This window comes from Hylobates moloch, unplaced genomic scaffold, assembly GCF_009828535.3.
Source record: "Hylobates moloch isolate HMO894 unplaced genomic scaffold, HMol_V3 SCAFFOLD_15, whole genome shotgun sequence".
In the NCBI taxonomy this organism is placed as follows: domain Eukaryota; kingdom Metazoa; phylum Chordata; class Mammalia; order Primates; family Hylobatidae; genus Hylobates; species Hylobates moloch.
In genome coordinates this window covers 96,151,908-96,176,531 of record NW_026652290.1, presented here as the reverse complement: position 1 = coordinate 96,176,531, position 24,624 = coordinate 96,151,908, and the positions used below count along the sequence as shown (strand labels likewise).

At 57.3% G+C, this 24,624-nt stretch overlaps 2 protein-coding genes across 3 annotated transcripts in view; one reads left to right on the top strand and one right to left on the bottom strand.

Moving 5' to 3' along the window:
• ZNF77 (zinc finger protein 77) overlaps positions 1 to 24,624 on the bottom strand; it is a 263,032-nt gene that overhangs the window by 160,958 nt on the left and 77,450 nt on the right. The gene's annotated exons all lie outside the window — the stretch shown is intronic.
• The window catches only part of GNA11 (G protein subunit alpha 11), a 28,660-nt gene continuing 15,087 nt past the window's right edge, over positions 11,052 to 24,624 (top strand). Inside the window, exon 1 of the mRNA XM_032176816.2 lies at positions 11,052 to 11,242. Coding sequence (XP_032032707.1) covers positions 11,107 to 11,242 — 136 coding nt within the window. The 5' untranslated portion in view covers positions 11,052 to 11,106. The remainder of the gene's footprint in view (positions 11,243 to 24,624) is intronic.

The window sequence follows — 24,624 nt, the reverse complement described above, 5'->3', positions numbered from 1 at the left end:
GAACCCAGGGATTGTGGTTGCAGGGTCTGTGTTGTTATCTGCCCCAAAACTTTTCCATATGTGCACAGCCTCCACCTGGGCCCAGCCCTATCTTCCCTCAGCTTGATAAGCCAAGTCCTGTCTGCCCTGGTCCCCTTGATGCAGGGCAGGTGAGCCCCAAAATTGGGGCTTAGCCTGGGAGGGTTCTTGGCTTCACCCAGGAAAGATTTCAAGGGCAGGTGGTATTAGAAAGGAAGTTTTTGTTTTTTTTTTTTTTGAGACGGAGTCTCATTCTGTCACCCAGGCTGGAGTTCAGTGGCAAGATCTCGGCTCACCACAGCCTCTGCCTCTTGGGTTCAAGGGATTCTCCTGCCTCAGCCTCCTGAGTAGCTGGGATTACAGGCACGTGCCACCACACTTGGCTAATTTTTGTATTTTTAGCAGAGTTGGGGTTTTACCATGTTGGCCAGGCTAGTCTGGAACTCCTGACCTCAGGTGATCTGCCCGCCTCAGCCTCCCAGAGTGCTGGGATTACAGGTGTGAGCCACGGGGCACAGCCTGTTTATTTTTTTGAGACAAGGCCTTGCTCTGTTGCCAAGGCTAGAGTGCAGTTGTGCAATCATAGCTTACTACAGCCTCAACCTCCCAGGCTCAAGCAATCCTCTCACCTCAGCCTCCTGAGTAGCTGGGAATATAGGTGCATGCCACCACACCTGGTTACTTTTTAATGTTGTGTTTTTAGTAGAGATGGGGTCTCGATATGTTGCCCAAGCTATTCTTGGACTCCTGGGCTCAAGCGATTCTCTAGTCTCAGCCTTCCAAAGAGCTGGGATTACAGGTGTGGGGCACCAGGCCTGGCCAAGCAACTTTCCATGTGCCCATTGGTATACGGAAATTTTTATCACTACACTTATTTCACCGATGAAGAGATGGAGATTCAGAGAGGGCAAGTCTCCCCCTGAAAGTCACACAGCCTGGGGAGGGTGTGCTAGATGAGAACCAGAGAGCCAGACTCCCAGCTTCCAGCAGCATAAACTATGGCTGTTGTTAGTATGGAGTGTAGGCGTCTGTATTGACATGTCTTCATTTCTGTTGGCAAAATACCTAGGAATGAAATGGCTAGATCCTGTTTATTTATTTAAAATAAATATAAATAGATACTGTTTATTTTATTTATTTATCTATTTACTTAATATTATTTTTTTCAGATGGAGTCTCACTCTGTTGCCCAGGCTGCAGTGCAGTAGCATGATCTTGGCTCACTGCAACCTCTGCCTCCCTGGTTCAAATGATTCTCCTGCCTCAGCCTCCCAAGCAGCTGGGACTACAAGCACGTGCCACCATGCCTGGCTAATTTTTGTATTTTTAGTAGAGATGGGGTTTCACCGTGTTAGCCAGGATGGTCTCGATCTCTTGACCTCGCGATTTGCCCACCTCAGCCCCTCAAAGTGCTGGGATTACAGGTGTGAGCCACCCCGCCCTGCCACTTTTGTATTTTTAGTAGAGATGAGGTTTCATCATGTTGGCCAGGCTGGTCTTGAACTCCTGAGCTCAAGTGATCTACCCACCTCGGCCTCCCAAAGTTCTGGGTTTACAAGTATGAACCACGGCGCCCAGCCCTAGATCCTGTTTAAAATTTTTTTTTTTTTTAGGCGGAGTTTCGCTCTTGTTGCCCAGGGTGGAGTGCAATGGCGCAATCTTGGCTCACCGCAACTTCCACCTCCCAGGTCCAAGCGATCCTCCTACCTCAGCCTCCCGAGTAGCTGGGATTACAAACACGCGCCACCACGCCCAGCTAATTTTTGTATTTTTTAGTAGAGACGGGGTTTCTCCATGTTGGTCAGGCTGGTCTCGAACTCCCGACCTCAGGTGGTCCGCCCACCTTAGCCTCACAAAGTGCTGGGATTACAGATGTGAGCCACCGCACCCAGCTGATCTTGTTTAAAGGATCATGAGGTCAGGAGATTGAGACCGTCCTGGCTTACACGGTGAAAGCCCGTCTCTATTAAAAAATACAAAAAACATTAGCTGGGAGTGGTGGTGGGCGCCTGTAGTCCCAGCTACTCGGGAGGCTGAGGCAGGAGAATGGCATGAACCTGGGAGGCGGAACTTGCAGTGAGCCGAGATCACGCCACTGCACTCCAGCCTGGGCGACAGAGCGAGACTCTCTCAAAAAAAAAATTTTTTTTTTTTAAGAATCTGCTGGACTTTTTTCCAAAGTAGCTGCGCTATTTCACATTCCCACCAGTCATGGAGGAGAATTCCACTTGCTCCCCTTTTTTTTTATTTGGTTTTAGATCAGGGGTTCTTGTTTTGTGTGCCAGGGTGGAGTGCAGTGGCGCGATCATAGCTCACTGCAGCCTCAAACTCCTGGGCTCGATCAATCCTCCCACCTCAGCCTCCCAAGAAACTGAGACCACAGGCACGCACACCATGCCTTACTCATTTATTTTTTTTTGTAGAGATAGGGTTTTGCTGTGTTGCCCAGGCTGCTCTTGAACGCCTGAGCTTAAGTGATCCTCATGCCTTGGCCTCCCAAGTAGCTGGGAAGAGAGGCATGTGCCACCATGCCCAGCTTGACCATTTATTTTTTATTTTTTATTTCTGAGACAGAGTCTTGCTCTGTCTCCCCGGGCTAGAGTGCAATGGCACGATCTCTGCTCGCTGCAACCTCCATCTCCTGGGTTCAAGCGATTCCCCTGCCTCAGCCTCCCGAGTAGCTGGGATTACAGGCACCCGCCACCACGCCCGGCTAATTTTTGTATTTTTAGCAGAGACGAGGTTTCACCTCGTTGGCCAGGCTGGTCTCAGGTGATCCACCCGCCTCGGCCTCCCCAGGTGTTGAGATTACAGGCGTGAGCCACCGTGCCTGGCCTGATAATTTTCTTTTTCTTTTTTTAATTTTTGAGACAGAGTCTTGCTCTGTGGCCCAGGCTGAAGTGCAGTGGCGTGATCTCGGCTCACTACAACCTCCGCCTCCTGGGTTCATGCCATTCTCCCGCCTCAGACTCCTGAGTAGCTGGGATTACAGGCGCCCGCCACCACGCCCGGCTAATTTTTGTATTTTTGGTAGAGATGGGGTGTCACTATGTTGGCCAGGCTGGTCTTCAACTCCTGACCTCAGGTGATCTGCCCGCTTCAGCCTCCCAAAGTGCTGGGATGACAGGCGTGAGCCACCGCGCCGGCCAGTTTTCTTTATGGCAGGCAATGACTGCCCATTTTCCACCCTGAGGCCTGGAGGGGGCTGGTATTTCCATGCAGCGGGTCCTGCCCCCTGACTCCGGAGCTGTAGTTGTGGCAACAGGTGCCCCTGCACCCTGCCTGTCCTCAGCCTGGGTCCCCGTCACCTTTGTCCTCGCTCGCAGCTCTGTGCCAGGAAATGGCCTTGTTCTCACCCCAGGCCCTCATAAAATCCAGTTCTTCAAGGTCCAGGAGGCCAAGGCCACAAGGAAGGGAGGAGGTCGTGGGGAGCTGAGGAGGGAGGGAGGGGCCTCCAACGCCATGAAGGCACTGCTGTGAGTGTGGACTTTGTCACTCTGGGCCCCTGGGTGGGGATGCTGGAGTCGGGATTCAGCTCCGGGTTGGGGCCCAGGGCCAACTCCCCATCTCCTGATGGGCCTCAGTTTCGCCATCTGACTCACAGGAGGCTTTCTGGGTCCTGGCCCAGTTCCCGGCACACAGTAGGGACTGAGAATGGAAGACCCCCATGATGTTGTTCTGTTGTTTTTTCTTTCTTTCTTTCTTTCTTTCTTTCTTTCTTTCTTTCTTTCTTTCTCTCTCTCTCTCTCTCTCTTTCTTTTCTTTCTTTCTTTCTTTTTTTTTGAGACGGAGTTTCACTCTTGTTGCCCAGGCTGGAGTGCAGTGGCGCAATCTCAGCTCACTGCAACCTCCGCCTCCCGGGTTCAAGCGATTCTCCTGCCTCAGCCTCCAGAGTAGTTGGGATTACAGGTGTGCACCACCACGCCCAGCTAATTTTGTATTTTTATTTTTTTTTGAGACGGAGTCTCACTCTGTCCCCCAGGCTGGAGTGCAGTGGCGTGATCTCGGCTCACTGCAAGCTCTGCCTCCCGGGTTCACGCCATTCTCCTGCCTCAGCCTCCCGAGTAGCTGGGACTACAGGTGCCGGTCACCACGCCAGGCTAATTTTTTATATCTTTAGTAGAGACGGGGTTTCACCGTGTTAGCCAGGATGGTCTCGATCTCCTGACCTCGTGATCCGCCCGTCTCGGCCTCCCAAAGTGCTGGGATTGCAGGCATGAGCCACCGCGCCTGGCCTAATTTTGTATTTTTAGTAGAGACAGGGTTTCTCCATGTTGAGGCTCGTCTCGAACTCTTGACCTCAGGTGATCCGCCTGCCTCAGCCTCCCAAAGTGCTGGGATTACAGGTGTGAGCCACCGCGCCTGGCCTGTTTCTTTTCTTTCTTTCTTTTCCCCCTCCCCTCCCCTCCCCTCTCCTCTCCTCCTTTCCTTTCCTTTTCCTTATTTTCTTTATTTTTTTGAGAAGGAGCCTCACTCTGTTGCCCAGGCTGGAGTGCAGTGGCACAATCTTGGCTCACTGCAACCTGTACCTCCCGGGTTCAAGTGATTCTCCTGCCTCAGCCTCCTGAGTAGCTAGGATTATAGGTGCCCACCACCATGCCCAGCTAATTTTTGTAGTTTTTGGTAGAGACAGAGTTTCACCATGTTGGCCAGGCTGGCCTCAAACTCCTGACCTCAGGTGATCCACCCGCCTCGGCCTCCCAAAGTTCCAGGATGACAGGCAAGAGCCACCACGCCTGGCCTTTTCTTTTCTTTTTCTTTCTGCCAGGGTCTCACTCTGTCACCCAGGCTGGAGTGCAGTGGCACAAGCACAGCTCACTGCAGCCTCAAACTCCTGGCCCCAGCAATCCTCCCACCTCAGACTCCCAAAATGCTGGGATTATAGGCGTGCATCAATACACCCAGCTAATTTTTAAATTTTTTGTAGAGATGGGGTTTTGGGGTGATGGCCAGGCTACTCTCCAACTCCCGGCCTCTAGCTATCCTCCTACCTCAGCCTTTTGAAGTGCTGGGATCACAGGCGTGAGTCCCTGAGCCTGGCCCCAACTGTTGTTCCTGCTCCTCACTGGATCTCCTCCCAGCAATGCCCAGGGCAGCCCTGCAGCCAGGAGGGGGTTTCCACGGAGTTTATTTTATTATTATTATTTTTGGAGATGGAGTCTCGCTCTGTCGCCCAGGCTGGAGTCTCGCTCTGTCGCCCAGGCTGGAGTGCAGTGGGGCAATCTCTGCTCACTGCAAGCTACACCTCCTGGATTCACGCCATTCTCCTGCCTCAGCCTCTGAAGTAGCTGGGACTACAGGTGCCCGCCACCACGCCTGGCTAATTTTTTTTGAATTTTTTAGTGGAGACGGGGCTTCACTGTGTTAGCCAGGATGGTCTCAATCTCCTGACCTTGTGATCGGCCGGCCCGACTCGGCCTCCCAAAGTGCTGGGATTACAGGCATGAGCCACCGCGCCCGGCCCACGGAGTTTCTTTAATAAATGCTCAAGGCTGGGCGTGCTGAAAGAAAAGAACAGGGCATTATGGCAGAGACTGGTTGAGGAGGGAGGATTGCTTGAGCCCAGGAGTTTGAGATCAGCCTGGGCAAGCTAGTGAGATCCCATCTCCACAAAAAATTAAACAAATTTGTCCGGGCGCGGTGGCTCACGCTTGTAATCCCAGCACTTTGGGAGGCCGAGGCGGGCGGATCACGAGGTCAGGAGATCGAGACCACGGTGAAACCCCGTCTCTACTAAAAATACAAAAAAAAATTAGCCAGGTATGGTGGCGGGCGCCTGTAGTCCCAGCTACTCGGGGAGGCTGAGGCAGGAGAATGGCGTGAACCTGGGAGGCGGAGCTTGCAGTGAGCCGAGATTGCGCCACTGCACTCCAGCCTGGGCGACAGAGCGAGACTCTGTCTCAAAAAAAAAAAATTTAGCTGAGCATATTGGTGGGCACCTGTAGTCCCAGCTACTCGGGAGGCTAAGGTGGGAGGATCATTTGAGCCCAGGAATTCAAGGCTGCAGTGTGCTGAAATTGTGCCACTGCACTGTAGCCTGGGCGACAGATCAAGATCCTGTCTCAAAAAAAAAAAAAAAAAAGGCCAGGCATGGTGGCTCAAGCCCGTAATCCCAGCACTTTGGGAGGCCGAGTCGGGTGGATCACCTGAGGTCGGGAGTTTGAGGCCAGCCCGACCAGCATGGAGAAACCCTCTCTCCATTTTATAAAAATGGAGTAAAAAATTTAGTAAAAATACTAACAATTTTGTATTTTTAGTAGAGATGGTGTTTCACCGTGTTAGCCGGGATGGTCTAGAGCTCCTGACCTCGTGATCCGCCCGCCTCGGCCTCCCAAAGGGCTGGGATTGCAGGCGTGAGCCACCGCGCCCGGCCGTATGTTATTTTAACAGAGAGAGGATCTCATTATATTGTCCAGGCTGGTCTCTAACTCTTGGGCTCAAGTGGTCCTCCCGCCTTGGCCTCCCAAAGTGTTGGTATTACAAGCATGAGCCACTCTGCCTGGCCAAGTGAGTGACCATGTTTTTGGTCAGAATTTGCCCTCTGGTTGTAAGTTTCACAAGCAATTGAAGCTTTGATCTATTGAGGGGGGAACTCCGGGAGCCCCCTGGCTTCGTGCAGCTGAGGTGGGATTGGAAGCCCAGAAGATGAGCTTTTCAAGGAGCTAATCTTTTGGCTGGGCGGTGGCTCACACCTGTAAGCCCAGCACTCTGGGAGGCCGAGGTGAGTAGATCACCTGAGGTCAGGAGTTCAAGACCATCCTGGCCAACATGGTGAAACCCTATCTCTACAAAAATACAAAAATTAGCTGAGCATGATGTGGGGGTGCCCGTAGTCCCAGTTACTGGGGAGGCTGAGATGGGAGAATTGCTTGAGCCCGGGAGATGGAGGTTGCAGTGAGCCAAGATCATGCCATTGATTGCACTCCAGCCTGGGCGACAGAGCAAGACTCTATCTCAAAAAAAAAAAAGTGAGCTAATCTTCCCACACACCCAAGGAACTGATAAACGGAGACTTTGACCCTCCCTTTGCCCTCTTATCTCAAGACAAGGGAGAAGGGTATATCAAGGCGTACCTCTGAAGATGAGGGATAGGCTCCTGACATTTGGAACCTGGGAAGGGCCAGGTAGAGGGAGGAGGTGGTGGGGAGGTCAGGCAGCGTCAGGGGCTGGGAGAGGCGCCGCAGTCAGCGAAGTCGTGTGCAATGGTGCCTCAGTTTCCTCCTCTTTAAAATGAATTTCCAGCTCCAAGAACAATCTAGGCTCTAGTATTCATTTTTAATATCTTCCCTTTGTCTTTTTTTTTTTGTAGAGACAGGGTCTCACTATGTTGTCCAGGCTGGTCTTGAACTCCTGGGCTCAAGTGATCCTCCTGCCTTGGCCTCCCAAAGTGCTGGGATTATAGGCATGAGCAACTGTACCTGCCTTAATTTCAGTTTTTGAGACAGGGTCTTATTCTGTTACCCAGGCTGGAGTGCAGTGGTGCAATCATGGCTCATTGCAGCCTTGACCTCTTGGGCTGAAGTGATCCTCCTCCCACCTTGGCCTCCTGAATAGCTGGGACTACAGGCACATGCTACCATGCCCGGCTAATTTTATTTCATTATTTTCTTTTATTTTTTGAGATGGAGTCTCACTGCGTCACCCAGGCTGGAGTGCAGTGGTGTGATCTCAGCTCATTGCAACCTCCACCTCCTGGTGTGATCTCAGCTCACTGCAACCTCCACCTCCTGGGTTCAAGCGATTCTCCTGCCTCCGCCTCCCAAGTAGCTGAGATTACAGGTGCAAGCCACCATGCCTGGATAATTTTTGTATTTTTAGTAGAGATGGGGTTTCACCATGTTGGCCAGGCTGGTCTTGAACTCCTGACCTCAGGTCATCTGCCTGCCTTGGCCTCCCAAAGTGCTGGGATGACAGGCGTGAGCCACTGCGCCCAGCAAATTTTATTTTTACTTTCGTAGGGTGTGTGTGTGTGGGAGTCTTGCTATGCTGCCAAGGCTGGTCTGAAACTCCTGGCCTCAAGCAGTCCTCCTGCCTTGGCCTCCCAAAGTATTGGGATTACAGGCATGAGCCACTCTTCCCAGACCAGGCTTTTTTATTCCTTTCCCATCATTCCAAACACATTGATTGAGCACCTAGTGTGTGTTAGAGCCTCATTCTAGGTCTCTTTCTGTAAGGGACCACATAGGAAATCTTTTAAGAGTTCTTGTAATGCTGCCCTGTGGGGTAAGAGTAGCCACACTCAGTATGGAAATCAATGGATATGACTGGCTTCCAACAAAACCCTATACATGGACGCTGAAATTTGAGTTCCATATAATTTTTATATGTACCGAAATATTACTGTCTTTTGATTTTTAAAAACCGTTTAAAAATGTAAAAGCCAGGCTGGGCCCGGTGGCTCACGCCTGTAATCCCAGCACTTTAGGAGGCCAAGGCAGGCGGATCACAAGGTCAGAGGATCAAGACCATCCTGGCTAACATGGTGAAACCCCGTCTCTACAAAAAAATACAACAAAAAAATTAGCCAGGAGTGGTGGCGGGTGCCCACAGTCCCAGCTACTCGGGAGGCTGAGGCGGTAGAATGGCGTGAACCCGGGAGGCGGAGCTTGTAGTGAGCTGAGATCGTGCCACTGCACTCCAGCCTGGGCGACAGAGCGAGACTCCATCTCAAAAAAAAAAAAAAAAAAAAAATGTAAAAGCCATTCTGAGCTTATGGGCCATAGGGCGGAGGGTTGTGGTTTGCCAATCTTTGTTCTAGGTGAACCAGACAGGCTCTGACCTCATGGAACTGATGGCCAATTTGGGAAACTGAGTCTCCAGAGAGACCCCCAGAAGAATATATAATTTCTTTCTTTTTTTTTTTTGGAGATGGAGTTTCACTCTTGTCGCCCAGGCTAGAGTGCAGTGGTGCGATATCAGCTCACTGCAACCTCCATCTCCTGGGTTCAAGAGATTCTCCTGTCTCAGCCTCCCATGTAGCTGGGATTACAGGCATGTGCCACTACACCCAGCTAATTTTTTGTATCTTTAGTAGAGACGGGGTTTCACCATGTTATCCAGGCTGGTCTTGAACTCCTGAGCTCAAGCAGTCCACCTGCCTGGCCTCCCAAAGTACCGGGATTACCGGCAGGAGCCACCGCGCCTGGCCAGAATATACAATTTCAAGTTGTGGCTCAAGAGAAGGTGCCTGGCTTGGTCTGAGGAGTCAGGAGAAGTCTCCCTGAGGAGCTGATGTTTGAACTGAAACAGAGAGGATGCGAAGGGGTTGGCCAAGGAGGCCAGAGAGGGAAAAGGGTTTTCAGTAGTCAGCAAGGTGGTGGGAACACACATGTTTTTATAAATTCTGGTGGCCACTTCCATTTCATCTGCAAAGTAAGGATAAAGATATGGCTGGGTGAGGTGGTAATCCCAGTGCTTTGGGAGGCCGAGGAGGGCAGATCACTAGAGGCCAGGAGTTTGAGACCAGCCTGGCCAACATGGTGAAACCCAGTCTCTACTAAAAATACAAAATTAACCAGGCATGGTGGCGCGCCTGTAATCCCAGCTACTCAGGAGGCTGAGGCAGGAGAATCACTACAGCCTGGGAGGCAGAGGGTGCAATGAACCTAGATCACGCCCCTGCACTCCAGCCTGGGCGACAGAGCAAGACTCCATCTCAAAAAAAGAAAAAAAAAAGGTATCACTTGGGTAGGGTTAGCTTGACCAGCTTATAGCAGTGGCTGGTATCCTGTAGGCATTCCATTAATGCGTATGCCTGGCCTGGAATAGTGCAGGCACTGCAGTAAGGCCTGATTTACACCTGATGTACAGTAGGCACTCCATTAATCTCTGGTCTGTGCCTGGTATATAGAATGTGTCCCGTTAATGCCTAATACACAGTAGGTGTCCCATTAACGTTTTTTTTTTTTGAGACAGAGTCTCGCTCTGTCGCCCAGGCTGGAGTGCAGTGGCGCGATCTGGGCTCACTGCAAGCTCCACCTCCCGGGTTCATGCCATTCTCCTGCCTCAGCCTCCCGAGTAGCTGGGACTACAGGCGTTCAGGTCTCGATCTCCTGACCTCGTGATTCGTCGCCTCGGCCTCCAAAAGTGCTGGGATTACAGGCGTGAGCCACCGCGCCCGGCCCTTTTTTTTTTTGGAGACATTGTTTCGTTCTTGTTGCCCAGGCTGGAGTGCAATGGCTTGTTCTTGGCTCACTGCAACCTCCGCCTCCCGGGTTCAAGTGATTCTCCTGCCTCAGCCTCCCGAGTAGCTGGGATTACGGGCGTGCACCACCACGCCGGGCTAATTTTGTATTTTTAGTAGAGATGGGGTTTCTCCATGTTGGTCAGGCTGGTCTCGAACTCCAGACCTCAGGTGATCCGCCCTCCTCGGCCTTCCAAAGTGCTGGGATTACAGGCGTGAGCCACCGCGCCCGGCCTCCATTAACGTTTTTTAATGGATGAGTGAAGGTTCCTGTCAGGCAATGTCAGGCCGCTTCCCGCGGGCAGCGACAGCTGCCCAGGCACCTGGAGACCCAGAGAGCGCAGCGGCCGCGTGCGCGTGTCCGCCACCCCGCCTGGGCCGAGCGGGCCGAGCCGAGCGAGACCGAGCGGGGCCGAACGGAGCCGAGCGGAGCCGAGCCTGGCCGGCCGAGTCCGCCACATTCCCACAATCCCGGGCGGCCCCGCCCCGGCTCCCGGCTGCGCGTTCCCCTTCCCACGTCGGCGCAACCAAACCCGCGGGCCCCTAGCCCTCGCCCCGCCCCGCCCCTTTCGCGCCCGCCGTTGCCCCGCCCAGGCCGCTAGTCCCGCCCCCACGGTGGGCGCGCTTGGCTGCCGGCCCCTCCCATTGGCCGCACCGTCTGCCCGTCGCGGGCTGCGCTCCCAGCCTGCTAGGTTGTCCGGCGCTGTCGCTCGGTTGCGGCGGCTGCGGTTGGCGGTGGCTGGGCGCCGGGATCCGGCCGGCCGACGGGGACCCGGCGGGCTCCAAGGCGGCCGCGGGGCGGGCCCGCTGGCCCGGGGCCGACCCGGGGGCCGAAGGCCCGGCGGGCGGGGCCGGGGCGGCTGGGCGGCGGCGGGCAGGCGGCCGCGGCGGCCGGGGCCGGGACGATGACTCTGGAGTCCATGATGGCGTGTTGCCTGAGCGATGAGGTGAAGGAGTCCAAGCGGATCAACGCCGAGATCGAGAAGCAGCTGCGGCGGGACAAGCGCGACGCCCGGCGCGAGCTCAAGCTGCTGCTGCTCGGTGAGTGCGGCCCCCGGGCCTGCCGGCTGCGGGCCCTGCCCTGCCTGTGCCTGCCCTGCCTGTCCGGGTCGGGCCGGGACCCTGCGGGATCAGCCCTGCCTGTGTCGTCCGGGTCGGCTTGGCACCCTCTGGGGTCAGCCCTGCCTTTGCTGTCTAGGTCGGCGCCTGGGATCCTCCGGGGTCAGCCCCTGCCTGTGCTGTTCACGTTGGCACCAGGGACCCTCCGGTGTCAGCCCGTGTCTGTCCTGTCTGGATCAGGCCCCCGATCCCTCCTAGGTCAGCTCCCAGTTTCTGCCGTCCACATTGGGCCTCCAGGACTCTTCAGGATTTGCCCTCTGTCCCTTCTCAAGGGACCAGTCCCTCCCTGCACAGGGACCTTACCCCACCGGAGTACCCACCCCTCGCTACCCCTTCAGGGCCAGACCTTTGGGCTGTAACCCACAGGGCACACTCACCCCTCACTTCTCAGGGCCCCGCGTTGACCCTTCCTTCCAAGCAGAGCCCTGTACCCTCCATGCAGGCCCCGTACACCACCCCATCCCCTCGAAGACTCCTCCGTGTCCCCTATCCCCTTATTCCCTTCAGGGCCATTCTCCTCCCTTCCTGTTCCGGGAAACCTCGTACTTCTCTTGGCTGGAATGCACCCTGTGGGAAAAAGACAGTCTTTCCTCAGGGTTCTGCTCAGCTGAGGGTGGGGCGATTGACACCTGTGGGAGCCTTTGCTTATTGTCCCAAGCAGCTATCTCGGCAGCCTTCCCCGCCCCCTTCCTTAGAGTCCTGGTGGGAGCCACGCTGAGTCCTCGTTGGGAGCAGCCCCCCATCTGCCGGCCCCTCCCTACCGTCCTGGAGAAGGTTTGCTGGTGAACCTCCTTCTCCCCAAGGCACACCTGCTGCAGGGAGCCAGTCGGGGCAGCTGTAAAGTGTTGTCACCCCAAATAAGGGCCCCTTCAGTCATTTACAAAACAGAAGCTCTTACCCTGCCCCGCCCCTGCCCTCCCGAGCTCCTTAGGTTAGCTCCTGGGCCGGGGGCGGGGAGGTGGGGAGGGTCGGCAATGCGGGCAGAGGCAGCGGTGACGGAGGAGGGGGCGTGCTGGTGGCGGTGGCTCCTGGGGAGGAGGCAGGTCGCATGTTGTGTGGGGAACACATTGCCTCTCCTGCTGTGACCCTCTTAGGGCTCTCCGTGTCCCGGGTTAGAGAGGTGCCTTGGATGAAATGCCTTCCTGATTTTTTTCCCCAAACTTGTGTTTTGATTTATCTAAGGGTTCTAAAATGGGCCATCTTTCCAGGAGACGCGGGTAGGCACAGCCGTGGCCCTCACGTTTGGAGGAAATGTGCAGTGGGGCCCGTGTGGTGGCACTTTGCACAGAGTGGCACTGGCTGGCTTTTGTAGTGGGTCGTGGACTTTGTTTGGATGGAGGGGAGTTAGGAATTACTGGTGTCATAAAGATCTTACCAGATGGCCTTGCCCTGTGGCTCTGTGACCTCCAGAACCCCCGCCGCCTTTCCTGCGTGCACCCAGGCTTCTGTGCCTGCACTTTGGACTTGAGATTGACACGGGGTTCAAGGACGAAGGTCAGGGCTCCCGTGTCTGCCGCCTTGGCTGCTTGGAGCAAGTCTGGAAGTGATGCAGCCCTTCCGGCATCCTCTGTCCAGTGCCCGCCTGTGGCCCGGGGGTGTCTGCTGCAGGAGCACCTGTGTCTGCAGTCCCACCCCTCCCACTCTGTGAGCCTGGAAGTTGACCCCTATCAGCCTGTAAGATGGGAGGTTGCTGTCAGGCTCAGGGCCAGGCGGGGCAGATAGGACAGTGAGGAAGACGTGAGCTCACGTGCGACGCAAGGAGGACTGGTGTCAGTGCCACGCAGAGGGCTGGGGCTGCCAGGGGTTTGGGAGGGCTTCACTCCCAAGGGAATCTGATGAGACATACCCTCAGAAAACTTCCTGTCCAAGCAACCTTGCATCCCAGCTGGAGGGCCCCTTGCTGGGAGGACTTTGACCACCTGAGGTCCAGGGGCTGGGGCCCCAGGGTGCAGGGGAGGGGACTTCTGTCAGACTCCCTGCCTGCTTGTGGGAACTCATTCCACTCTCCCAGTAGGCCAGCCCCGAGCTTGCGATTGCCCCTGTTTTTCAGGGAGCAGCTAGAGGGTGGGGCCGAGGCTCCCCGGGAGGAAGGGGCTGTTGGGCTGCAGCAGGTGGCTATGGCACCTGCGGCCCACGGAATGTTCAGAGACCTCTGGGCGGAGGTCCTGGCACTCCGCAGGAGGCCCAGCCAAGCCGGGTCTGCCTCTCCCTAGAATTCTTAACTCCCCTGCCCCTTAGCAGTGGGGGCTCCATCCCTCCTTCTCCCCATGGCTCCTGTACAGCGTTGTGGAGTGGATGTTGGGGAGGGAGGCAGGGGCCTGCCACCGCACCCCTGTGGCATCTGGGGCCCAGGAGGGTCTCGTTTGTGTGGGTGGTGCTGGCTCCTTCCAGGCTCTGGGGCAGCAGGGCTCCAGGGCCCTGCCCCGACCCCTGGGTTTGCAACAAGGTGAAGCATGTTCTGGAAGAATGCTGTGTCCGCTCGCTCTCATCTACTGCCTCCCTGGGGCTGCACATGGCCTGTGAGGTCGGTCAGCCTGGCAAGGACGTCCCATGCCCTGTTTTCGGGGTAGAGAGGGACCTTATGGAGCCCTAGAGCTGGACGGGGTTCCAGCTGCCGTGCCACCTCTCCCGCGGCGGCTAAAATGTGCTGTTCACGCTTCAAATGGTCCTCTCTGTTACATGCAACAGGTCTCCCCGGGGCCCTGTGCACATTAGGCCGGGTCGGTCTCTGGGGTGGGGCTGCCCTGGGCACTGCAGGGTGCTGAGCAGTGTCCGAGGCCTCCACCCACTCCATGCCAGGAGCACCCCCAAGTCGTGATAACCACAGATGTCTCCAGACAGTGCCCATTGTCCCTTGGGGGGCACGTTGCCCCCATTTGAGACCCTTTACTGTGTGGTAGCATACAACGTAAAATGCTCGTGGCAAAGCTGAGGGATAATCAGCGCAAATTATTTTGTCAGAAGTTTCCATGATTGCTTAGAGTATTTTTCTATGCACCGTCAAAGCCGTGTGTGTGTGTGAATTCACTACTCAGTGTATGCATGGGTGTGAATGCATATATTGTTTTATACCCATGGCATTCCAGGTTTGTCCTTATGAACACTTCTGTCGATGGTGGTGACAGCTGTGGATGGGAACAGGAGTGGCGAGCATGTACTGCGCGCTTAGTGCACACACTGCTCCAGCCTCCGTGCCGCGCCGCCGCCATCCTGGGGTCCGCCCCGTGCCCTGGAGAGCTCCTGCCGGCCCTGCCAGGAGCCCTTGGATCTGGGTTCCCATTCCCCAGGCCTGCTGGGCTTCTGCCTCTCACGGGCAGCCCTCGGCTGTTAGGTTTTCGTCCCACTGGTAAACTGTGGAGGGGACCCCCGTATAGTTCCTTGTGGCAGGTTTGTGCTTGGAAACGTGGGGACTTCCATGGGAATGCCTGTTCCCGGGGCCTGAGGCTGCTAGGGAGGCTGAGCCGGAGTGGCTCCAGGCTTTCTAAATAAAGCAGGATGGTTAGTTCCGGAGGCTTCCTGTCCGGCCTGCGCCGGCCCCCACGGGGCAGTGACAAGGCCCGGGATCCAGCGTGGGGTGCGGTGGCCCCACGGGAAGGGCCGGGCCTCTGTTGGCCCAGTGTTGGGAGGCGTGGAGCGTGGCCTCTGGCGCCTGGCAGGGTGGCTGTGCCGTGTCCCAGAAGACCCTGGGAGCAGGAAGCGCCCTTGGATAGCCTCGTCCAACCTTGACTTCCCAAGCCCGAGCCCAGGCTGGGGAGACGTGGGGACTCGGTCCGGGCCTGCTCTCACGTCCTTTGCCTTTGCGTTTACATGTAATCAGTTATGATGATGGTGGCTGAAAGGGTCTGCTTTTCCCGGGCATGGTCCGGGAAGCTCCGTTCCACAGCTGTGAGCTCCGTGGAGCTTCCTGCCGAGCCTCCTGCCCGGCTCTGCCGGTGCTGTGGTGAGATTTAACCACGAGAGGTTTCACTTTCTGAGTCTTGTGCTGGAGCCTGTCTCTGTCAGGGACCGGGACCCTGGGCAGCACGGGGAGGACGCCGTGGCATCAGGAGGTTGGGGAGGTGTGTGGTGGAGTCGGACGGATCTTAGAGGGGCGCTCGCGGGGCCTGCTCGGCCCTACCCTATAGACAGAGCTGGGACCTGGCGCCCCTTCTGGGTCCCCAGCAGGGCTGTGTTCTCCCCGCTGGGCACCCCAGCTTGTGAGTGGAGGATGGGAAGCCTTGTGTGGCTTGCCCACCTGGGTGACTGAGGGCGGTGGATGCGATTAGGGGTGGCCAGGGGCTCTGGGAAGGCCCACGTGCAGGGTGATTATCTGGCAGAAATTAAGTCGTTTCGCAGAACCTGGGATCCTAAGTGCCGGTTTGCTGGCGTGCGGGTGGTTGCAGGTGCATGTAGCTCCTGCCGCCAGGCCCTGCGTGGAGCATTCCCTACCGGGGGGCCTCCCACCATGTCTGTCATCTGTAGGGCACCTGGCAGGTCTTCTGGACTGTCCAGAGTTGGTTGCCCTGGATCCAGACTCTCGCTGTCATCTGGGCCTGGCCACATCCCTCCCCGCCGTCAAGATGTCTGTGGTCCAGTCTCCCACCCTCCATCCCTACTCCCTGCCTCTGGGTCAGAAGCCTCCGATGGTCTCTGCTGTGGGGGTTCCTGGTCCAGCCTGGTCTCCGGCAGCCTGCTGACAGGCGCTCTCAGGACAGCACTGGTGGGTGGGGCCTCGGGCCACCTGCAGGGCCTGGGAGCAGTGTGGTGTCCGGATCAGGTACATGGCCTGGGGAGACTCAGGTTCAGAGCCCACCTCTGCCTGTTGCAACTGTGGGACTTCAGGTCTGTGCCTCAGTTTCCTCAGGGGGCAGTGGGGTGAGGACTCGGTGGTGATCCCCATCCCACGGCACGTGGGCACCCACTGAATGCTGGCTGCTGCTCCCACTGCCGGCGTGGTGATATCTTGTCACGTCCACAGAACCTGGCGTGTGTGGCACACATTGGGTGCTCTGTGAGAAACTGCTCCGTGGGGGATCCCGCCCTGGGATCTGGGATCTGGGATCTGCCCACAGACATTTTGATTAGGATTCCCCAGCCCCAGCTCCATGGGTGTTTTACACTGGATCATCCTCTGGGGTGGGGCTGTCCTGGGCACTGCAGGGTACTGCGCAGCGTCCCTGGCCTCCACCCACACCAGGCCAGGAGCACCCCCCAGTTGTGACAACCACAGATGTCTCCAGACATCGCCCAGTGTCCCTGGGAGCAGGACCCCTGACCCGTGTGTCTTAGCAGCCCCCTTCCCTTCTCGTGGCCATCGTCAGCTGCGTGTCCTTGATCCCCTGCTTCCCTGCCCATGTCATTGAGCTGTGTAGGCCTCGGAGATGCTTGGTGAGTGACTGTCATTGGCTGACTGAAGGCAGATCATGCAGGGAAGTGGAGAGGAGTGGCCCGGCACTCCCCAATGCCCTGCAGGCTGGCCTGGTGCACGCCAGGGGTCTCTGCTGGGGCAGGCTTGGTTGTCACCTGCCTGTGGGCCTGTGCGCCGGGCAGAAGGGGTCCCCGGGGACAGTGCGCAGCTGGCTCTCAGAAGCTCCTTCCTGAGTCCCGCCTGTGGCCTGGGCTGCCCTGGGCCGGCCAGCACGGGGCAGTGGGGGCACACTCTGGAGGCAGCCAGGGGTGAGTCATTTCCCTCTCCTGGCCTCAGTTTCCCCATCGGTCACGTGGGAAAGATGTCCCTCCCCCTGTAGGATTGTTGAAGGATTAAATGAGATGAGGCCAGTGCAGCAGACAGCAGGGAGGGAGCCCTCTTGTCCCCTGTGGCCGCCCGTCCTGCTGGCTGCTTTGCACCGAAAAGCTGCCGAGTAACCCTGGGCGCTGGTGCTCCCTGGATGGCGTCCACATGGGGACCCCAAGGCCTGGGAGGCTCCAGGAGGGACGGTGCTGGCCCAGGTTTCTGTCCCCGTCTGACCTCAGAGTTGGCGCTCTGGGTACCGCACTGTCTGGCGGCGGCCCAGGCTCCGTTTTCTCTTGTGTCAAACCTGTGTGGTCACCCTGATGTTTCAGGGGCCCTGCAGGGACGGAGTGGGGTGGGGGGGCTGAAGGGTGTGGTCAAACTGGAGGGCGCTGTGTCTGTTGCCATTGTTAACCGTGTCCACACTGATGGGTGCTGGGCCCCGCCACTGAGCGGGACTTGTGCGGCCTGTAGAGATGTGGCTGTTCTGTTGCCTGTCCTAATCCCCAGGGACTGTGGGGCCAGGTCCACGCTGTGGGATGAATGCAGCCCCCAGGGCTGTGGTGGGGCCGGGCCCACCTGTGGGATGAATGAAGCAGCCGTTTCTCCAGCCGCGCGGGTTCGCTCGGCCTCAGTCCCACTGGACGGGGCGAGGGTTGACCAGTCAGGCCCTTGCTTGTGGCCTGGTCAGATGTCTGGAGAGGGGGCCTTGGCCTGCGGACTCCTGCCCTTCCCCCATCAGCGATCTCATCCCAGACTGTTTGGCGACGGTCAGTGAGCTGGGCAGGGGCGGGGCTCTGTCCCTGTCCCCCAGGTGGAGATGTCCAGGCCAGTGCCCACAGCTGGATTAGATGGGCTGGGCAAGGCTGGGGACCAGTCTCCCAGGCTGTCGGGGGCTTCAGTAATGGCTGTGGTAAGACCCAGCACGTGAGGAGACGGGAGCTCAGAAGTTTTGTATGGCCAGGTGCGGTGGCTCACGCCTGTAATCCAAGCACTTTGAGAGGCCGAGTCAGGCAGATCACTCAAGTCCAGGAGTTCGAGACCAGCCTGGGCAACATGACGAGACCCCTGTCTCTACCAAAAATGCAAAAAATTAGCCAGACTTGGTGGTGTGCACCTGTAGTCCCAGCTACCTGGGTGGCCAAGGTGGATCCCTTGAGTCCAGGAGGCAGAGGTTGCAGTGAGCTGAGATTGCACCACTGCACTCCCGCCTGGGCGACCAAGGGAGAGATTCTGTCTCAAAACAAACAAACAAAACAAAACAAAACAAACATAGAAAACGTGGGTGAGTGACACCATCCACTTCCAGTGGGGAGGGTCACTCCCACTTGGGAGCCAGTCTGCACGGAAGCCTCAGTGGGACTAGAACAAGGTGGCGTGGCCCCTGACCAGCGAGGGGCAGTTAGTGTCTGCACCTTTGAGGCACCTGGGGACTCTGCTGCTGTGGAGATGGGATTGGGTTCCAGTCCAGAGGCTGTCCTGCCATCGCTGCCCCTGGCTGTCATGCCCCACCTGGGGTAGTGAGTTTCGGAGTGGCTCTTTCTTGAGCCTCAGCAGCGGGGCCAGCCGGGTGCACTTCCTCTCTCAGGGCACCCCCTTGTCTTCTCACTTCCCTGCCTGAGGGTGCGTGCTGGAACAGAAGAGCACGTCCTGGGCTGCTTGCCAGGGATAAGCTGAGGAGCCAGGAGACCCAAGTCTGTTCAGGCCCTGCCGTTAGGGGTTGTGTGACTTCAGGGAGGCAGCTTGTCCTCTCCGTGCCTCAGTTTCCCCTCCAGTCAATCAGGCGCTGAGGTGCTGTCTACCTCCTGGGGTTCTGAGACTGAAGTGGGGCAGGCATGAGGCCCCTTGTGAAGCTGGATGAGGGGCATCCGTCCTTCGCTGCAGGAGGGCTGCCCCTCCTCGGGCCCCTGCGTCAGGTTGGTGCCTGGCTCTGATCCTGCACCCGTCGGCACAGCTCGTGGTCAGGGTTAGATTTCCCGGCTGTTTCCAAGAGCCAAGATCACAGGCACACGCATGCACACGCGTGGGCTGCCACCAACCCGCCTTCTCATGGGTGCTGATGAGTGGTCATGTGAATCTCTCAGGTGGGGCTCTGTGGCTCTGGCCTTGCTCCCGGTGTGTGCACTGGCCCTGCCTCCCCGCAGCCTGGTGGGGGCTTCCTGGCTTCTCGGCCCACATCTCACAGTCTTGGGCACTGTGGGGCTTGGCTCAGGCATCGTAGACGGGAAGCAGCCTAGAACCCTGGAAGTCTGACTGCCAGGTGTCGGCTCCCAGGTCTCAGCCCTGCCACTGAGGTCATGGGTTACTTACTTGAATCTTTATATGTTTTTTATTTTTATTTTTTATTTATTTATTTATTTTTGAGACAGAGTCTCACTCTGTCGTCCAGGCTGGAGTGCAGTGGTGCAGTCTCAGCTCACTGCAACCTCTGCCTCTCAGGTTCAAGTGATTCTCCTGCCTCAGCCTCCCGAGTAGCTGGGACTACAGGCGCCCACCACCACGCCCGGCCAATTTTTTGTAGTTTTAGTGGAGACGGGCTTTCACCGTGTTAGCCAGGATGGTCTCTATCTCCTGACCTTGTGATCCGCCCGCCTTGGCCTCCCTAAGTGCCGGGATTACAGGCGTGAGCCACTGTGCCTGGCCATTTTTGTAAATTTTTTGGTAGAGACGGCGTTTCACCATGTTGGCCAGGCTGGTCTTGAACTCCTGACCTCAAATGATCCACCTGCCTTGGCCTCAAAGTGCTGGGATTACAGGTGTGAGCCACCGCACCTGGCTTTGAATCTTGAGCATCAGATGAGCCCTCAGCTCGTGCTCTCAGGGCTGCGCCCTCTCGTGGGGCTTGGAGCGTCCTTTTCCTCTGTTTTCCTTTCCTGCGGGGGACAAGGAAGCCGGGGCACAGACTTCCTTCCTCCTGGTTGGCCTCTCCAGATCTTGGCCAGCGGGTCCAGTCGGGAGGGTGGTTTTCTCCTCTGGAAGCTGGCTCTGTGGGAGCAGTGGGCGGACTCTGGCCCCTCCTAGTGGTGGCCTGCTGAGTGCACCTGAGGGTGTGCCTCCTGCAGGCTCCCTAGCGTCTGGGGTCCGCTGTGGGGTGGCCTAGGGCAGGCCCACCAGGAACCATGCTTGCAGAGGCAAAGCACCTTGCTTGTGGTTGTGTGGGGGCCTTCCGGAGACCTAGGCTCCCTCAGGTGTGGGAGATGTGGGCCCCATTCTCCCAGGAGCCGTGGCTGGTGACACGCAGTCAGGTCCATCCTGATGGGCACTGGAGTGCGGGGGACCCAATGGGGACATGAGGGATCCAGCACCGTGGACCAGGGCCAGGTTCATTCGGTTCACTCAGGAAACATGTACACAGCACCTTCTGCGTAGGGGCTAGGGATGCAGGTGGGCAGGGCAGCCACAGCCCCTGCGCTCGGGAAGCTGACACGGCAGGCTGCAGACAGTGACTGCCATACCTCACTGAGGAGGGAATGGCAGAGCCACCCTCGAAGGGCCCATGCTGTGGGGGTGCTGGGCGCTTCCTGAACACCGGGCCTTTGGATTTCTGCAATGGGAGTTCCCCAGGCGTTTGGGAAGGGGAAGGACCTGATTGAAGGGGTAGTTTATATTTAACTCTGGTGCTGAAGCAAGTGTCGCACACAGCTGCCAGTGCCCACGACGGTCTCCTGGGAGGCTGAGCTCACCAGCTCCAGACCTAGTGTGAGGCAGGAAACTGGGGGTCTCACAGCGGGACCCGGCGGTGGGTGTGGCCTCGTGGTGGGGAGGGAGGGTGGGAGGGGTGCATGTGAAGTTGGGTTTGACTCGTCACCTGTGGAGTGCGTGCTGCCCTGCCACAGGCAGGGGCCAGGCAGCGTCTGTCCTGCAGGACCCTCCCAGCTGCCCTTTCATGGCTGGACCCCTGGCTGGATCCCCAGCTTCCCGCAGTGTCCTCTTTTCCTAACATTTTGTCACCGTCTCAGTCAGCTCGGGCTGCTGTGACAATACTGCAGGCTCAGTGGCTTATAAACTACCCCAGTTTGTCTCATGGTTCTGGAGGCTGGATGTCCAAGATCAAGGTTCTGTGGATTTGGGGGGGGGGGAAGGGGGGGTTGCGCTTCCTGGTACATAGACGGCGGCGCTGTGGATTTGGTGTAGGGGGTGGTTGTGTTTCCTGGTTCATAGATGGCGGCGCTGTGGATTTGGTGTAGGGGGTGGTTGTGTTTCCTGGTACATAGACGGCGGCGCTGTGGATTTGGTGTAGGGGGTGGTTGTGTTTCCTGGCTCATAGACAGCGGTGCCTTCTTGCTGTGTCCTCATGGGGACGGGATCCCTCCTGGAACCATCAGTGCCCTCATGAAAGAGCTCCCCAGAGCTCCGCGGCGGAAGGAGCTGATCCCGCCTCCCAACACCGCTGTCCGAGGGGTGAGAATTTTAACATAGGGATTTGGGGGTGATCACAGACATTCATTGCTATGGGTGGGACCACTTGGTGCATTGCCCTTAGGGTGGCGGTGTGGTCAGTGGTCCGTTCCTGCCCAGCACCGAGCAGCGGTCTATGCGTGGGGTCTTTGCACCTGTGCACCTGCTGAAGGGTCTCTGGAGCTTTGGCTTTTTGGCTTTTACGAGTAAAGCTGCCGTGGTGCTTGGTGTGTGGTGAGGAGTGGACAGAAGGCTCTGCCCTGGCAGGTGCCCTGCGGTGGCCTGAGACTGGGAGATGAGGGCCGTCAGGGGGCTGTGGATGAGTCCAGAGTGAGGCGGCATCTCGGAGGGGCTCACACATTGTCTCGGGAGGAGTGGGCTGGCATTTCTTTCCAGTGGGCAGCTGTTGAAGATTTTGGAGCCAAAAGAGCGTTCCAGCTCCGATGTCTTTCAGGTGGAGTGTGGCTGCAGGCGGGGCAGGCTGGGTCAGGGTGGAGCCATGTGGGCTGAGGCCCGAGTTGGGGCTGTTGCTTTGGGGCCACATGGCGGCCGGTTGGGTGGGAGTGAGCCTCTGCTGACCAGGACCCTGGATGTTGAGCCCCAGCCGTGGGGTGTGAGGTCTCAGGCAGGACCCAGGCATCCAGACATTGGGTCTGCTGTGTGTGGACCCCTGCGTCCCGGCTCCAAGGCGCTGTGTGACGGGAGGCGGCAGCAGCTGAGTTGGCGTGAGGAGACAGGGCGACTTGAAAAGCAGGCCGGGGCCAAAGCATCTTGAAAACCCAAACCTAGTCACATTGCGTGGCTTGAGTGCTGTCCAGAGCCTCGCCCTTGGCCCCTGCACGGCTGGGCTTAACAGTGGCCAGCACCTCAGGGCCACCAGAGGCCTGGGGCGACCTGGGCCTGGCTTGGCTTCTGGCGGCCCAGAGCTCCTGCTGGGCTCCTGCCTCCCTCTGCAACCTCTCCTGGCTTTGGTGGGTTACATGGGAGACACAGGTGGCTTCCACCTAGCGGGAGTGGTGCACATGGGTTAACATGCAGCCACCCAGCTGTGTAGGGGCTTCATGTGTATGTACGTGTACATGCATGTGTGCATGCAGCATGCACGTGTGTGCTGATGTACATGCATACATGTATGTGTGGGTGTGCACGTGTGCATTGTGTGCATATATGCACATTAATGCATATGTATGTGTGCATGCATAGGTGCATAGGTGTGAACCTCCCTCCCGCATCAGTGTACCCATATTGCCTCTGCAGAGCTCCGTGGGGGTCCTTGGCGAGCCAGGGCTGTGGTTGTCATTTTTGCCTTCCTTACAAAACGCAAAACAGGCCAGGCGCAGTGGCTCACGCCTGTAATCCCAGCACTTTGGGAGGCCGAGGCAGGTGGATCACCTGAGGTCAGGAATTTTGACACCAGCCTAACCAACATGGAGAAACACCATCTCTACTAAAAATGCAAAATTAGCCGGGCGTGGTGGCGCATGCCTGTAGTCCTAGCTACTTGGGAGGCCGAGGCAGGAGAAATGCTTGAGCCCGGGAGGCAGAGCTTGCAGTGAGCCAAGATTGTGCCACTGCACTCCAGCCTGGGCAACAGAGCAAGACTCCATCTGAAAAAACAAAACACAACCCCAAACAGTAGTAGCAAGCCAGTTCTCCTCTGGGCAGTGACCTGTGGCATTTCAGACTCCTTCTCGGCCGTCTTGGTCTTCCTGGCATCCTCGCTGAGAGCTGAGGCTTGCTTTTCTGTTTCGTAGTTGAGGCACCTTGTGTCTTGGGTGCAAAGTTACCAAGGGGCGGCGCCTTCTGACCAGAGTGCAGGGCCCTCCTCGCCTCCTGCCTGCTGCATGGGGCCTGTGCCGGGGTGCAGGCTTGCAGTGCGTGCTGGTCTCGTGTCAGGTGTGGCTTTCAGTGTGTGTGAGTGTTTGCTGTTTCCAGGTGCAACACCCTTCCAAACAAACCCATGGAGCAGCCATCTTTTGTAATAGCATTTTGTTAGACATAGAGTCTCATCTAGGGGCGGTCTTGACCCACGGAACACTGGCGGTGTCTGGGGACATCTGTGGTTGTCAAAATTTGGGGGGGTGCTCCTGAGATGGAGTGGGTGGGGGCCAGGGTGGCTGCTGAGCACCCCTCAGGGCCCAGGGTTCAGCACCCGTCAGTAGAGCTGAGGCCGAGGATCCCTGGCCTCAGATTGCATCCCCTCCATGCCACCGCCCTTTTCTCCAGGGCGCGGTGAGGGAAGGGCGTGTGGGGGTCCCTCTGGGGCGAAGGTGTTTTCACCTGCACACTCACCCTCACTCCTCCTGTCCTGGAACTTGGCTGGGTTTGACCTTTTGTGGATGAGGTGAGGGCTGGGAGGCGGATTACTACCTGAGACAATCAAAATCAATTTTCTTTCTTCTGAAAAGGACTCAGGGTGGTTGAGAAAAGTACTGGGGAGAGGCAGGTGCCACCGGGGCTCCCCACTCGGGATGTGTTGGGTGTTTTGCGAGACGCCCCACAGGGAGCTCAGGTGCTGTGGGCCGTTCCTGGGCTTCGTCGAGGGCCTCCCGAAGGCAGCACTGCGGCCACTGTGGGACACACGCAGCCTGTCTCCGGGAGCTGCCAGGCGAGGGGGCCTGCGACAGGCACCTGCGCAAAGATATCTACTGTGGGTAGCAAGGAAGGTTCTAGAAAGTACCGGAGGGAGAGTTGTGTTGGGGCTCGGGGGCTTTCTGGAGCAGAGGCTGTGAGAGGAAGTGAGCTGGGTCCCAGCACCAGGCAGCCTTTAGGTAGCTGTGATTGGAACAGCACTGTAGGCAGAGGGCACAGCATAGGACGTGTGCGGAAGTGGGGAGGTGCCGGAGGATTCAGAGACACAGGGTGGTGAAGGCGAGCCTGGAGAAGTGGGCTGGGGGCACGCTGGGAGGGGGCAGTGACGCTTGAGTCTCTAGGCCATCGGGGGCCTGAGCAGGGTTATTACTTGAGTAGGGAGTTGAGGCAGTCTCTTTTAGAAATTAGAAGTTAACTATTGCTGTGTAACGGGGTCACCCCAAACTTTGCAACTTAAATTAACAAAACTTATTTCAGATAGTTTCTGAGGGTTCGGAATGTGGGAGCACTTTGTTGAGTGATCCTGGCTTGGGGTCTCTCAGAAGTTGTAGTCAGGATACCAGCCAAGCAGGGCCACATCATTTGAAGGCTGGACTGGGGCTGG